Source organism: Cetorhinus maximus, chromosome 5, assembly GCF_964194155.1.
Source record: "Cetorhinus maximus chromosome 5, sCetMax3.hap1.1, whole genome shotgun sequence".
NCBI lineage: Eukaryota > Metazoa > Chordata > Chondrichthyes > Lamniformes > Cetorhinidae > Cetorhinus > Cetorhinus maximus.
The window spans coordinates 162,525,414-162,542,220 of NC_135883.1; the positions used below are offsets into that span (position 1 = coordinate 162,525,414).

At 40.4% G+C, this 16,807-nt stretch overlaps 1 protein-coding gene across 1 annotated transcript in view; it reads left to right on the plus strand.

Moving 5' to 3' along the window:
* Window positions 1-15,807, plus strand: part of LOC144681046 (mechanosensitive cation channel TMEM63B-like) — a 314,615-nt gene extending 298,808 nt beyond the window's left edge. The window contains exons 21-25 of the mRNA XM_078542732.1: window positions 575-742; window positions 2,418-2,533; window positions 4,179-4,238; window positions 9,719-9,796; window positions 11,926-15,807. Of these exons, the coding sequence (XP_078398858.1) occupies window positions 575-742; window positions 2,418-2,533; window positions 4,179-4,238; window positions 9,719-9,796; window positions 11,926-12,078 (575 nt within the window). The 3' untranslated portion in view covers window positions 12,079-15,807. The remainder of the gene's footprint in view (window positions 1-574; window positions 743-2,417; window positions 2,534-4,178; window positions 4,239-9,718; window positions 9,797-11,925) is intronic.
* The last annotated feature ends 1,000 nt before the right edge of the window (window positions 15,808-16,807 follow it).

A 16,807-nucleotide genomic window follows, 5' to 3' on the forward strand; every position in this document is an offset into this window, starting at 1 on the left:
TCAATAACAACTTGCTTTTAACTAAACACCTTTAACATAGCCTGTATTCTCAGGTGTATGTATAAGGTCCCATAACACTATTTCGAAAAAGACAAGGGGAGTTATGGCTAGTGCCCTGGCCAATATTTATCCCTCAACCAACATCACTTCTTTTAAAAAAAAAAGCAAGCAGGTAATCTGATCATTGCCAAATGTTTTTGGGAACTTTGTACACAAATTTGCTGCTGAACTTCCTACGTTACAACAGTGACTACACTTCAAATATATTTAATTGGCTATAAAGCACTTGTGCTGTCCTAATATTATGAAAAGCGCTAAATGCGAGTATTTTTTAATTCTGGCCTGCTCTGCTCCTTGCCTCACTGTTGCCTTCAGCTTTCATAGCATGGCACTCTCTTTCTGAGCCACCACTGCTCATCACCACTTTGTGTATCTCTTTCCCCCATTGTCAAAAGATTACTCAAAACCTAAAAGAAAAATTCAAAGCGGGTTGTTTGATTTTTGCTGCCTGCAAATCTTGCTTTATTTCTTTAGAGATTTTCTAATATAGGGTGTTTTTTTTTTCTGTTGTTAGGTTTAATGTACATGCTATTGAAGCACTTGGTGGATCGCTACAACCTGTACTACGCCTATCTGCCTGCCAAACTTGATAAGAAGATCCACTCAGGAGCAGTAAATCAGGTGGTGGCAGCTCCCATCCTGTGCCTGTTATGCCTGCTTTTCTTCTCTACTGTAAGAACTGGTAAGATGTGACGATTTTGTGTTCCTTTCTTATTTTTCTATTTTCCTGTTTCTTCAGCTGTTCCTTCCACCATTTCTCTCTCGTATTGTCAACTTCAGTGGTTAGCACTCTTACCTTCAAGTCATAAGGTTGCAAGTTCAAGTCCCAGTCCACTCGAGCACAAAGCCTAGGCCGAAATCCAGCGCAGTACTTGGTGACTGCTGCACTGCCCGAGGTGCCATCTGTCAGGTGAGACATTAAACTCAGGCCCTTTCAAGTAGACTTGCAAGATCCCACAGCACTATTTCAAGGAAGAGCATCGTGTCCAGTATTTATCCCTCAACCAACATCTATGATATATAGATATGCAAAAGCACAATACTTCAATTATTGGAAATCTGCAATTAAAAACAAAAAAATGCTGGGAATACTCAGCAGGGTTGGCAGCATCAGTGAAGAGAGAAAGAGTTAACATTTGAGGTCAACGATCACTTATCAGAATTCTGATTTTTTTTTTTCCCCTGCACCTCCTGCCCCAACACCGCCATTTCCTTTCTCCATTTTTTTATTACCTGAAGTATATTTAAGTTACTGTACAGCTACAGAAATTTAGTGATAACATTACTGACTAGTAATTCAGAGGCCTGGACAAATAATCCAGAGAACGAGTTCAAATCCCCAAATCCCACAATGGCATGCTGAGAATTTTAATCTGGAAATGGCATCAATAGGAATGACCATCAAGCTATCAGATTGTAGTTAAAAATCCAACAGGTTCATTACTGTCCTTGTAGGGAATGAAATCTGTTGTCCTCATGCAGTCTCTATGTGACTGTTATGAGAAACATAGCTCCAAACAGCACAAGTCACATCCCTGACTATATCTGACGCTGTGATTTGCCCTCTGGCCACATCTCCCTGCTCATCTCTACTCAGTACTGCACTTCTGATACTGTGACTAAGACATGCAGTGATTCTATGCTCAGTTCCTACCACTGAGTTTGGTATAAAGATTGTGCACAAATTGTTCACACACTTTAGAGATTACTAATCAGTGAAAGCTGAACATAGCCGCTCACCATAAATAGAGTATAATTAAGACTCTAGCAAGGACTTCTAACCCTCAATTCATTCACCTATAATGAAACTACAGCATACTCAGTCATATATCCTTGATGTCTTCTGCCTGTATCCTAAATTACACCTAGTCCCACTCACCCATCACCCCTGTGCTCACCCCCAGTCCAGCAGCCTCCCAATTTTGAAATTCTCATTTTTCTGTTCAAGCCTCTCCATGGCTTTGCTCCTCCCTGTCTTGAACCCTCTTCCAGCCCTACAATCCTCTGAGATCTATGCACTCTTCCAATTCTGGTCTCTTGGGCATCCCAGATTTTCATCACTTTGCCATTGGCAAGTGTGCCTTCTGCTAAATAGGCCCTGAAATCTGGAATTCACTCCCTAAACCCCTCTGCCTCTGTCTCTTTAAAACCTGATCAAGCTTTTGACCATCTGTCCTCCTATCTATTTACATAGCTTATTGTCAGTTCTTGTCTAGGAACACTCCTGTGAAGTGCCTTGGGATATTTTACTATGTTAAAGGCACTATGTAATTGCAAGTGTGGTTTGCTATTATGTTGGAAATTCTTTAGAGATTTGTATTTAACTAATCTTCAAACTAAATATCTTTTGTATGCAGGATTCTTAGCTGCTACATCCATGTTTACATTTGTTGTGCTTGTGGTCACTATCGTTATCTGCCTGTCTCACGTCTGTTTTGGCCACTTCAAATACCTCAGTGCTCATAACTATAAGGTAAGCCACTTGTTATCTAGACACTGTGGTATGCTTTTGGGTACCCTTGTGACTGGTGCATGGTCATGGTGTTCAGCTGTTGACTGGCCTGTCTCTTTAAGGCCGCTGCATAAACGCTCGCCACTTGGAAAGGGGCTCAATACAACAATTCTGATAACTGTGGCTATTAATGAACCTTTGGGTCAGGCACTTGTAATTGTTCAAAACATTCTTGCACCCCATAAATTTGGATGCAAGTATGTATATTTATTTCCACACTTCCTTCACCTACAGTTAATCCCAAATTAAGCTCAGGATTCACATGCATTCAACTTTGTGTCCCTAAAGGCAAAGCCACGTCAACAGCAGAATAATACATGTTGCATTACATACTATAGCCTGCTTGTTACTGCAAAACAGTATATTACTTGAGTTATCGAACAATGCAAAGGGAGATGTGATTTTTTTTTTGGTTACTTCTCCCTACTCTGCTGCTGTATATCTCTCTTGCCTTATTACCCAGTTGAAAGCTTAAGTGTGTAAATAACATCCTGCCAGGCCTCTTAAGAATGCTACTATATAATGAGATTCCATAAGGGTTGGAAAAGTGGTTCAAAGGAAGCCCCTGTGAAGTATTACTGTAAGCCTTTTTTAACCATTTTCCCCTCTTCCTGAAATTGACGACTCCATGGTCAATTCTACAGATGCCTGTGTGGGGCCTTGCTTTGTGTGATCCTAGTTATTGAGATTCATTGGATCATGACAAGTTTCACATCTGAACCTTATGTCCCCAACTGACACCTGTGCACCTACCAGCAAGAATTGTTGGATAGCTAGTCCAGCTTCCCAACTGCAGAGACACTGAGGCCAATCGTAATGCCGTTGGCTGCTACACTATAGAGACCTGCTAATTCACCAGGGACCAGGAATCAAACTTGAAATCTTCCCAGAATATGGATCAAGTACTTGCTGCTGTAGAGATGGCCCTTCCCCCAAGCATCACAGGAGATACCTTTTGAATCTGTGTTCTATCTCATTGCCAGCCCTGCTGCAAGTATTACCATGAAATTTTATTTTCCTTAGGTTTTTCTAAAGGAACTAATTTTTTAATTTCCCTTTGCCCCAATCTTCCCTCCCACAATGGAAAGAACTATTTTTTGTTGGGGTAAAATTTCACGTGCTGACAGCCCTCTGGCATTTCACCCCAGTGACCACTCATCGTGCGTGAACTTGGAGAGTGAAGATGCTAACGTCTATTAGACCAACAAGGGCATTTTATTATGTCCTTATGAAACTTGCCTGCAACCCACTTTAGCAGCACAGGGTCACTGAACAGTGCTTGGGAATAGGAACAGTGATTTATATTTTTTTTGTTGTACTTCCTTGTCCTTGCCTTCCAGCCCAGGCGTGTGGAGATCAATTATACAGCCATTACTGAGATCAGTTAACACCATGTACTTTAAAGTCTCCTAGCTCTGATATTGGTAAAATGAACCTTGGCAGTTTTTTAGGATTAATTGTAGAGCCAGTACTGGGATGATATCACACAATGCACTTTAAAGGAGAAGGATTTAATTTTCATGGTTCCAGTATTGGTAAGATGAGCCTTGCCAGGTTTTTATTTTCACTTGTAGATAATGTAACTATTGAAAATGTTGATTTTCAGCAACCCTCCACTCCAGCAGATACTGTAAATACGGAGGACGAATCCTGTTACAGGACACTGGTAATTTTCACCATGTGGTGTTTGGGAATTAACTTTGACTAATTTATATCAATCATTCTTGAAGATCATGGAAATCCATAATAATCAAAATGAAAACCTTCATAACTCAATTTGCATGCTGGGGTCTTTTTCCTATCATTTCATTTCACGCTTTTCTGGGTGAAGGATGTCAATTTGAGCAATATTTTGCCCTCTGTCATTACCAGGCTTTTCCCAGAAATTATCTGATGTGGGTTTCAATGAGGTGTCCAAATTATGTGAGCTGAATGCAGCCTTCACACACTGGCAGTACAGTTTACAAAGGCCAGGCGTTCCTTTTTCACTGCTTTGCCGTCTTTGAATTTTTGGGCTCAGAAGTTTGGAAAGGGTTGGTTTTAGCACTTGACATATTGATGAATAAATGCATTGATAGGAACTTGTAATGTATGTAAATTATAGGAAGTTGGACTTGAACATTCAGTGCATGTAGCTCAGCAGTACACAAGGACAAAAATAACTGGAAACACTGCAATTCGATGCAGAGGCAAATTCCTAATGTACCCCAGCATCATGTCCCAATTCCAGTCTCCAAAGAGTGCTTCCTGGTGCATCAATGTGACTTTTCCATTTCACACACTAGCCATTCAGAGCAAGGTTATTGCCCACAAGATTCGATTTTGACACCCTTTCCTAACAAAAAAAAAGTATGAGGCTTACAGAACAAAAATGGGTAGAAGGAAATAAAATACAGATCAGCCATAATCTAACTGAATGATGAAACAGGCTTAAGAGGCTGAATGGTCTATTCCTGTTTCTAGAAGCTAGAATGAAACTACCCCAAATTAATTTAATTTCACTTGGAACCTATGTAGTGAGCAGAGAGGAGATTTTGATTCCACCAGACCACCTGATTCATGGACAGGTTTTTTAAAAAAACAATCCAACTAGCCAATTACTCCCTTATCAATCTTCTCTGAATCACCATAAAATAATGGCAGGAGTCATGAAGCAACAAATATTCACCAATAACCTGCTCACCATGCCCCCTCAGCTGATGAATCAGTGCTCCTCCTGTTGAGCACCACTTGGAGGAAGCAATGAGGGAGGCAAGGGCACACAATGTACTCTAGGTAAGGGTCTTCAATGCCCATCACCAAGAGTGGCTCGGTAGCACCATTACTGACATAGCTGGTGGAGTCCTAAAGGACATAGCTGCTAGACTGGGTCAGTGGCAGGTGGTGAGGGAGCAAACAAGAGGGAAAAACATACTTCATCTCATTCTCAACAACCTGCCTGCCGCAGATGCATCTGTCCATGACAGAATTGGTAGGAGTGACCACCACACTGGACTTTGTCTCCATAAGGACTGTCTTCAAGTTGAGGATACTCTCTATCGTGTTATGAACATAAGCAATAGGTGCAGGAGTAGGCCACTCAGCCCCTCGAGCCTGCTCCACCATTCAGTAAGATCATGGCTGACCTGTTTGTGTTTTGAATTCCACATTCCCATCTATCCCCGATAACCTTAGATTCTTGTTAGGCAAGGGAATCTATCTACCGCCATCTTAACAATATTCAATGGCCCTGTCTCCACCACCTTCTGAAACAGAGTTCCAAAGCCACACAATCCTCAGAAAAAATATCTCCTCATCTCTGTCCTAAAAGGGTGACCCCTAATTTTAAAACAGTGCCCCGTAAAATGTGCCATCCTACAGCGGAATCTCTCTTGGGCTGACATTTTCATCACCTTAATGCCAGGTAAATGACAGCAAATTGCAAAAGCTATGATTAACCTGAAACTGGACCAGCCAAATCAACACACAGGCTGAAAAAAGCAGGATGAAAGAGTGCCCTATGAAATGTGGTTCACCGCCTGACTGTGCACCATCCACTTGAGTTAGCAGTGCAATGGAATACTCGGCTCACCTTTGTGGGTATAGTTGCAACAATACTCTGAAAGCTCAGCACCATCTAGGATACAGCAGTTCCCTCGATTGGTGCACCTGCCATTCATCCAGCACCACAGTATTGTGGCTGCAATATGTATTGTATGAAAGATATACTAAGGCAGCTCACCAAGGTTACTTTGAAAGGACAGAATGCGTGTGTCTATCTGTCTCTCTCTCTCGAAACTTAGGAAGAACAAGAGCAGCAGTGTCACAGAAACATCATCAGCTCTAGTTCACCTCAAGTCACCATCATGACTTGGACATATGTCTTTTTTTGTCACCACTGGGACAGAAAGCTGGCATCCCCTACCTAACATCGTTGTGGAAGTGCCATTATCACAAGGACTACAGCTTAACGAGAGTTCTCAACGCCACCACCACCACCTCCAGGCAGCTAGAAATCAGTGGGGAATGTGGGCCCATTAAAGACAGATGTCAAAGAGGCTATTATGGTTAATCCGAAAATGGCAGATTTGTTAGGAGCCCTTTGAATCCACTTTCACAGTAGAGGAACTATTGGACAAAATACCAGTGGCTCATGAGAACTTAGAAATAAGTCAGGAGGAGGAACATTTTTATAAAATATGCTAATTGAAAAGTAATGGGACTTGAGCTAGATAAGTCTCCAGAACCTGATGGTTTCTACCCCGAGGTGTGAAAAGAATAGAGAAGGAAATTGCTGATGTTAATCCTCATTTTCCAAAACTTCCTACATTCAGATATTGTGCCTTGGGATTGTAAAAATGTAAATGTTATTCCTTAATTATATTTTTGATTCCTTATTTATGATAGGCAGAAAAGGAAAAATGGGTAATTATGCCAGTTTAACAAATTATAGGGAAGTTATTGGAATCTTATAAGAGACAAGATGACAGAGAACTTGGACAATTGATCAAAGAGAATTAGTGTGGATTTGTGCTGAGTAGGACATGTCCACCTAATCTTGTTGAATGTTTAGAGGAGATCACTAGCATAGTAAATGGGGGAATATTTATGGATGTTGTCTTTGGACTTCCAAAAGAAACTTGATGAGGTTCTTCACGGAGGATTATTGGCATAAATTAGGGAACAAAGATTTAGTGGCAACAGGTGACATGGGTTGGTAAATAGGAGACAGAGTAGGGATAAAGAGCTTGTTCTCTGATTGGCATTTCCCAGAAATCTATGCAGAGGTTTCAGATTTTCACCACATAAGTCAATAACTTGGATGAAAATTAGTTTTTGTATATCCAACTTTGCAGATGACGAATGACTAAGTTGTGTAGATGGGAGCTGGAAGTTATAGATATGGACAGACTAAGTGAGTGGGCAAAACTATGGCCAATGAATTTTAATGTGAAGAAGTATGAAATCATCCACTTTGGTTTTGAGAAACATAAATCAGGATATTTTATTAATGGTGAGAGACTAGGAACTGCAGAGGAGCAAAGAGATTTGGGTTCCCGTGTGCAGGTACAAATTGCAATCATGAAGGTTAATGGAATGTTGGTGTTTATCTCAAGGGGGCTAGATTACAAAACTGAAGAAGTGATGCCTCAATTGTACAGGGATTACAGTGCAAATTCTGGTGAATTTGCACTAGGGTTTAAAAGGTTAATTTATGAGGAGAGGTTGCATAAACATTGCTTGTATTCACTTAATTTTAAAAGATTAAGGAATTCCCTAAATCTGCAGCATGTAATAATTTCCTTGCATGTGTTAATGGGCTCCATCTGCGCACAAATTCACCTTTGGAATGGAGCAGTCAAATGAACATACTAGTCGAGAAATCTGCCAGGGGGTTCTCTACCACAGTCTACTGTAAGTCTACCTTCATTGGTCAATGCACATGTTGGAATTCTTACAGTTCCAGGTGCTATAAGATTGGCCTTATTGGTAACCTTGTAAATATATGGTGAGCCATTTGTTCACCATGCAAGCTTGATGCTGAAATGGGTGCATCAAAGACATCCTGCAGGATAATGGCTACCCTGATCAGATCATTTCACGCTGTATATCACGCAAATTCATGAACGAGCCTAAGGCCGTCACTTTCGGCCCTGAAAAGTGCCCAGTCTACCTGATTACCCTGGAAGGGCAAGGCACCACAAACATTTGAGCAACAGATGTAGCTAACTGTTTCACGCTGCTACTATGCAGGTAGCAACACAAGTATTCGCTACTAACAGGATGCTGCCGTCAAGCCAAAGAGACGTTCTGCCTATCACACGAATGAGTAGTGTGGTATATGAATTTCGGTGCCAGTGCAATGCTAGGTATGTAGGCCACAGCATGTCCCTTCCAGTGTTTGCAATGGGCAAAGTACAGACCGTATCCAACCAGCCCGTGTTTGCAAAAGTCAATCACATCTAATGTTGGACACTGTATTTTGTGATTGGACAACATTTGCTAAATAATCCTCCAGTGTGTTAAAAATTACACTGACAACCAATTGAAGATTCAGTCGGGCTCACAGTATGGAGCATTTGTGTGAACTGGAAGCTACACATATTAATACACAGGGCCCTGTTCTTTGCAAACAGGAAGATATACACACACTGCCTGTTTCAGCTAAACAACATAAGTGATAGCCATGCTAGCACTGGCTCATTTCTCAGGGGAATGCCTTTACCAAAGTCAAGCTGCCTGGTTTAAGTTCCAATGCTTGGCAGTTAAGTGTCAATCACCATTAACTGGTGCATTTCTCTGGATAAGTGAACTTTTCAAGAGATCAATAACTTCTGTTATGTAAAAGTAACTAGGGATTTGGAGTAAAGGTGAGCTAGTGGACCTCTGGTACAGATCAGCCATAATCTAATTAAATGGCAGGACCGGCTTGAGGGATTGAATGTCCAACTGTTCCTATGTTCTTAAGTCGATCCTTGTCAGCACTGGCTACTTCCCAAGAGCAGTTGTTTTGTTAAATGCATTAAGCCACTGCAGGAGTGGATTGGAATGGAATGCTCTCCAATTGCCAGATCAGTTGCAGCCACAAGCTATACTTGGGAAGCCCAACATCATCTTGGACAAGGTCCATATAGTCAGCACTGCTGCTATTGAACTCTATAACCATCACTGATTCACTGCAGCGTGTGCTCTTTGCAGGATGCCTAAAGCAATTTGCCAATCTTACTTCAGTTGTACAACCTAGCACGGTGGCCATCACTGAAGTGTCAGAGCAGCAACGTCGCTAGAACACTGATCCAGGTTCCCCTCCAAGGCTCACACCATACTGACGTACCTAGCTCTTTCCCCTTTCGCGTTCACTCTCTCTCTCTCTCTCCCTCTTCCCCCCTCGATCTCTCTCTTCCCTCCCACCCCCGCACGCTCACTCTCGTTCCCATGTAGTTTGCTGATTCGGCAGGGATGGGAAAGTCGGGGGAGGGAGCAGCAGGCCAGATGTTAAGAGCAGAAATGTGAGGATACATGAATATTCTGGAGGTTTGATTGAATTATCTTTGGGGATAAAGGAATATTCATGTAGCATGATAGGAGCAGGCATGTTTGCAGTGGATTTGGTTGGCACAGTGACATATGTATAAGACTTCTTATGAATGTTGATCTCACTTTCAGATTGATCGTAGTGAAGTAGATGGTGCCGTTGAAACAAACGGACAACGGGAAAGCACTTCATCCCCACCAAAGGTTACCGTAAGTTACCTTTTCACCTGAAAGAGTGTTTCCTCTTGTTTCAGGGTCTCAGTTTTAGGAGTATTATAGAAAATGTTCAGTTAGTGGCACACTTGCGTCAGAGCTAGGAGCCAAGACTTGAGCAGATACTCCAGACACTCCAGTGCCTTGTGTGCTGTTAAATATTTTTGTGGCTCTTAGTTCCACAATCCAGGAACAGGTTAACTGTCACTGACAGTGGCACAATATTATTTAGCTGTCTCTTCCACCAGTTTGATATGATAGTGAGTTAATTCCTGCTACTACAATGGTTCAGAAGTTCCAGCAAAGCTTTTCAAGGTTTCCCTTTAGCTGAGAGCAGAGCTGGATCTGTTGTTTTTTTTAACTAAATTTCTTTGTGACCTGTGTAGTGTTATTACTATCATGCCGGTCAGAACTTGGGATCTATACTTACAGCACCAAATGCAGCTAATTATCGATCGTCTATCTTGGCTCTTTTCTCAAAAGGCACTGTCGCACTCTATCCTTTATAGCCCTGAATTCCCCCCAACTTAAACTATTTATTCAAATTTACCGTAATTGTCTGCCTTGAATTGTGCAAAGCATTCAAGCTCGAAAAATCTTCTAACCCCTCTCCATTCCTTAGTAAGTTTGCTACCCATGTCACTGTTTCCTGAGGTTTACCACATGGACTGCAGCGGTTCAAGAAGGCAGCTCACCACGACCTTCTCAAGGGCAACTAGGGATGGGCAATAAATGCTGGCCCAGCCAGCGAAACCTACATCCCATGAATGAATAAAAAACGTTTACCTATTTATCCAAGCCCTGCATAATTTAAAACCCTCTGCTTATCTAGTTACAAGGAGGTACTTGGGATCAGCTCAGCTCCTGTCCATAGTGATGTAAATGAGATTGTTAGGTGGTGTGAGGAGTCTGAATCATTAATCCAATGTGGGGGTAGGGAAGCACAGTGGAGGACAAACAGTACATTAATGTAAAGTGTTTATTTCTTTTATGTTCTATAGAAACTTATGATTTACCACAATTAACTCTTGAGGCAGAGATTATAGCATAATTTAAAAAGTAATTGGGGATAAGTAGAGTATTTGAAAAATTGTGCAGAGGAATGTGATTAGAATTAATACAAACAAAAAAGCAACCAGTGGCACACAGTGGGCTGAATAGCTGTTTCTGCAATTTACTGTAAAAATAATTGAGAGGCTAATAATACACATTGTTGTTTATGTTGGACAGCAACTTCAGGTGTCTGCAGGTGTGCAGTTAAACACAGAAATCCGGAAATTGCTGACCAAAATGTGCCATTCCTTCATAAGCTGCACATTAACAGCATCTTACATTTCGCTCCCCATTCAATTCTATTGAACAGCATGAAGTTGCTGTACTTCGTAGATAGAAACTAAACTCGCCACAGAAATTCAGGATTTATCCATTTCGGTTGACTTATCCATCTTAATGGCTTCGTAAATCTTAATTATAGTTTGGCAACCTCTCTAGCTCTGAAAACCCTTTGCAAGTGTGGGGTCTCATTCCTTCACCTTTTAATTGGAGATTTTTTTTAAAAATTTAACTTTTTCTTTGTCTCCTTTTTTTCTCTCACTCTTAATACAGTCTTTTTTCATGCTCCATTTCACATTCTGGGTCTGATTTGACATTCCTCTAATCCAGTCCTCTAACTTATACAGTTGCTTGCCTTGTTCCCATAGGACGCAGCACATTTCCATCTCCTACTTACATCAAACAAAAGCAAAGTACTACAAAGGCTGAAAATCCAAAATAAAAACAGAAAATGCTGGGAATATTCAACAGTTAATGTTTCTCTCGCTACAGTTGCTTCTAGACCTGTTGAGCTTCTCCAGCATTTTCCACTCTTATACCACTTCCAGCAGCCCGCTGTGCAAAAGTTCATGGAAATTAAACAGACAAGGACAAGTCTAACCATCCCTTTATCAGATGCAGTAAATTCTGCCTCAGTGAATCTTCCAAGAAAATAAAAAACCTGGAATGCAAAATGCTACTTTATATGGAGGGGGTGGGTGGGGTTTGCAGGTGATCTAGACTCCCTCCCTGTTTTGAGACAGACTACTTTGTAAACTAATGCAATGCTAACCTGTACTAACTTTCACATACAGAGGTACATCGCCCAGGTATTGCAGGATCCTCAGTCTGAGCCCACAGGAGATGACGACGAGCCGACATCGCAGAAGGACACCAGGGAAGTGGTTAATGAGGGAGAGTTCCAGTCCTGCGAAGACAGTCTCATTGAAAATGAGGTTCACCATTAGTGGAATTTGGCGAAGAATTTTTTTTTAAATATGATTCAGACTGCACAGTTTAGGACCTGGGAACTATGGCACCACTGGTTCAATGAAACGCCAGACTGTAATTACTAACCCATGGTACTGTGTAGCCTATACCAGTACGATGCAATTTGCTAAATTTTTCCTGTATTGTTTTGTCGACGTGAGGAGCACGGCGCAAGTGGACGGGGATTGTAAAGAAAATAGTTACGTATTTTTACCTGCCCGAGTATAAACATTCAGCCATCATATACATTCATATTAGTGGTAGGAAATTTGGCTGCATCTGTAACATTAGTCCTAGGTAAACCATCTACTGGCCTGCCACCAGAGTAGGGAACGAACAAGTGAACGTGATTACATAACCACACGTGGGAGAGGGATGGGTGTGAGAGAGAAGGAATAATTTTTGATATGCTTTATCTTGTAAGGTGAAAGAGAATCAGTGTTACAGAATCCCTGGTGAAATTAATCCTTTTCCAATTCAAATTATGTAAACAACTAAGGATGGTAAAATTGGTTGTAAGGTTGGAATATTTCTAAGTATACAGTTTAAAAGCTTGTAAAGGGATCAGTAAAGGTGATCAAACAGAACCAATTTAAATGTGTCCTTGGTGCCAGGTGTCATCTATGTGACTTGTTGGTTATGAAGGAGGAAGTGGCCCATAGAAATCCTGCATTTCACCCCAGGGCTGAGATCTTCGCTTTCTGCAGCGCCAAATTACTCTGGCCATTTTCTGACATTTTTTTATTTAAAGAGCACTTGCATGCAAGTGCAGTTACAATATATATTTAAAAGAATGTAAAGTTTTATGCATACAGAGTGCAGAAAGTAATGGACAAAAAAAAAATCATTAGTGAATTGTTGAGGCAGCGGGTTACTATGTAGTTCACACAATTGTTGGGAGCTGTTGAAATGAGCAGGAGAATGCTCTGGCATTTAAAATGAGCTGGGGAGTGCTCTAGCAATCCCATGCTGAAATTGCAGACTTCCTGATGTGTTTGTACTTCAGTCATTTTTCAGGATGCGTTGAGCACTTTCAGTAAAGGGTGGGGCATATTCATTATGAAAATTCATTCCTTACCCAAGAGCCTGGTTCTAGCCTGGTGTGTTAAGGGGATCAGATGATGGTGGGGAAGTTGAACCCTCTCCTACCTGGTGTGTTCAAAGCATTTAAAATTATTTCGATTTAAGATGTCCTGAAAATCATGCAGCATTTCCAGTTGACTACTCAGCAAATGTTTATAATGATTTTGGATACAGCTAACTTTTGGTTAACTATCTGAGCAGTTTACAGTTGATCCATTAAATTAGCTCACGTGCAAGGCAGCAGGGACCGAAAAGTGGGTTGTCTGAAAAGGACCAGGACTGAAGGCTGAGTCTGTCAATTCTCCTCTTTCCACATTACAGCGTGTGTAGAAGTAAGTCACTGCTGTTTGATAGCACCCTACAGATGCTGAAGAAAATAACTCTAGACAAAGGAGCTGGTATACTTAAATTTATTAAAACATAACCAGCATTATCTATCACCTAAAACCAGTATAGATTGAGGTGCAGCTTGTCTTGGCAAGGATATCCTCAATCAAAGCTGAAATGATAGCAGGGAGCCATGTGCAAATCAAGGTTATTGTTGGTTATGATCAAGTTGCAGCTAAAGAACAATCAGAATTGAAATAGATTATTCCTGTCTGTCTTCTCTCTCCTCATTCCTCTCTGTGATGACTGGAGTGTTCATTGTGATTACAGAAACAAATACAATTGTATTTAACTCTTCACACCTACCAGCTGATGAGGTAACGTTTTGCTGAAGTTTCAGCAAAGTCTCTATCTCTTCTACTAGGACTTCATTCCTCCTTAAACATGTTACAAAAAAGGGTAAAAATGAATTAATGTTTCGTCTGTCTTGGGTGTGCAATGATCCTTTATAGCGGGAAGTGTAGCAATCCTTTATAGCTGGGCCCTAACCCATTCACTAATTGTACTTTTCCTTCCTGTCAAAATTTAATTTGCAATTTGATCTTGGTGGAGATGCGCATTATTGTCGAACAAAGTTTGCATTCTTGAATTTATATTTACTAATGTTTGGCCTATGGGTCTTTTTAAAGTGAGTTGGATGGAGAATTAAACTCAATGCTCCATTATACTCGTACAATTTTCTATATAATTAGGGTCAATGAGGGTGTGTTGCCTTTGCTATTTTCAGAATTAACAGAAGAAGCTAGATGCTAGTCATTAGAATGTATGTGTTTTTGTAGTTGACTGAAAGACAGTGGCTCCCATGACAACTTCAGTAGTGTTTTGCATTGAATTTTAGCACAGTACAATCCTAATTAAATAGAGTCCATTTTGCCAAGATACCTAGTACTTTGCGATTTCTGTGCACTCTAAATTAAAATAGCAGGCCAAATTATAAGCCCTCATGTTTCTTCCCTACTCAGTCAACCATTTGTCAATACAATTTATTTGTAAAACATGGGAACGCACTCGGGCCCATTTCGTAGACATTGGATTTCCATATAATTTCATTGTCCCTAGGGGCCTTTTGACAGTGCATTTCCTGCACTCAATACATCGTGTGCGTTACATTTGGGAGAATACTTTTGTGTTTTTGAGTTCTATATAATGGGAGTAACTGGACATACCTTTATCTGAAGTGACTTGATAGTACTGTATAACATTATCATTTACCAAAATGAATTAGAATGTCCTCACCAGAAATTAAATTGAGTGTTCCAGAATGTATAACCCTGTTTGTACTGTTTTCGCAGATTAGCATCTGAGAACTGCTGCCTATTTAACATGCCCTGTATGAACTAGCATCAAGTTATGTGCTTTCACACATGCTCTAAAACAAGAGTACATCATGGGTTCATGAAAATGCATTTGAGTAAAATGATGTGTTAGGATAGGGTTACATGTACAAAGCTGAATGTATTAAAGTGCAAGTATTGTGTATATAATGTAATTAATAGAGATCTGTGAATTGCTTTGCATCCGTCCTGTGGTACTGGTGACATCATCTGCAGTAAAGTCATATTATAATAATAGTTCATACCATTTAAGCAGAGTATTAATGTTCTAGATATTCACTTGTGTAAGAATTTAAAAATACTTTTGAGGCAAGTGCCTCATAGACACAGCATTCCTTGAGCACTGAACTCCCAAGCAACTGGAATCTAAATCTAAACCACCACTGACTTTTCCTTTCCTGAAGGATTACATCTGCAGTCTGTTTTGCCTGTGATAACTGGGCTAACCTGGTAAAATGAACAGGGTAGGAATCATGTGGATAATTCCTAGGTTGATGCTAATACAATAAGGGATTTCCTTGGATTCAGATTAAGAATTGTTAGAATGAGGTAGAGACACCTTTACCTAACATATGCAATGCCTAACTTGAAGAGCTTGATACTGTATCTGGGTGGAAAAGAAAAGTTCAGTTCTCCAGTACTGGTATCTCTCGTCAATACAATTATGCATAAACGCAATTAATGCACACTGTGAATTTATTGCTGTTTGCTAGTTGCCATTCCGAACTCTGCTTACATAATATTGTAGATGGATTGTTTTCTTATGATATAAAAAAAACTTAGTATTGCACTTTATTTTATAGAAGGTGTCTGCCTTTCATGGTCAAGAAAGAAATGGGTGATTTTCTAGTTGGCACTGATCCATTGTGAATTAAAGTGACATTTCCTGTTCCACAAAAAGAATGACTCCTTTATCATGGTCTGTTCTCTTTTGGCCAGTTCTGAATTCCCATTTGGTTTCTGATGTGTTCCATTCTAATCCATGAAGGGAATAACCATATTACAACCTTCAAAATGCCCAAGAGTTTTTTTGGAGCATTTATTATCTTAATAAAGAAGCTATTAGAAAAGTGTAGGGTTGAACAGACTAAGTTGTGATCCAACAAATGCTCATTAGACATTTAGTATTAAGTTCTGAAAACATCAATTGAACATACAGCACTGTGCTCATAATTGGGCAGCTCAGTAACATTTCTTTATAATGCTGGCTGTGATGTAAACTGTGTTTATAGGTTCTGCTACACCTTCTAAACAATATCTTCATGCAACATGCTTTATCGTTTTGCCTAGTAGACAAGCCAAAAAAACACTGCCTTAATAGCATTCCTTTACTCAAGTAAGACATTATGTGGTCCACTGTATGTCTGCAATGACAAGTCAGATACACCTCCCTTTCTCTTGCCTCTTGATTTAAATGGTCTATCATCATTGACACATTGCTTTTCTAAAATCTAGGTTTTGCATGTCATGCACTCAGGAACCCGAGTTTTCTGAATCCAGTCTCTGCCAAAAAAACAATATTCCATGTCCCTGAAATGAAAAGCATGAAGTTTATCCAAATATGTATAGATTTAAAACTGGGCCATTTATCTCCGTTTAGAAAGTAGTTAATGTTGTATTGTATCACCACCATTTCTAAAAAAACAGTTTGCTCTATGAGAGGCTGGCCCAAACAGAGGGTGGACTATCGTTGCAGTTGCTTTTGACTCAATATTGTGTTAGCAGCAAGTGGCCTCATCTACCAGCCCTAACCCCTTGGCCTGCCACCTCAGTGCTCAAATTGAAGGAGAGAATAGAGAGCCAAATAGCCTAGGAAGGAATGGGAGGTAAAAAATAGATGTTTGAGAACCGAAAATTTGATGAGTGCAGCCCATGTGCATCAGATCCCTCTTTCAATCCACAA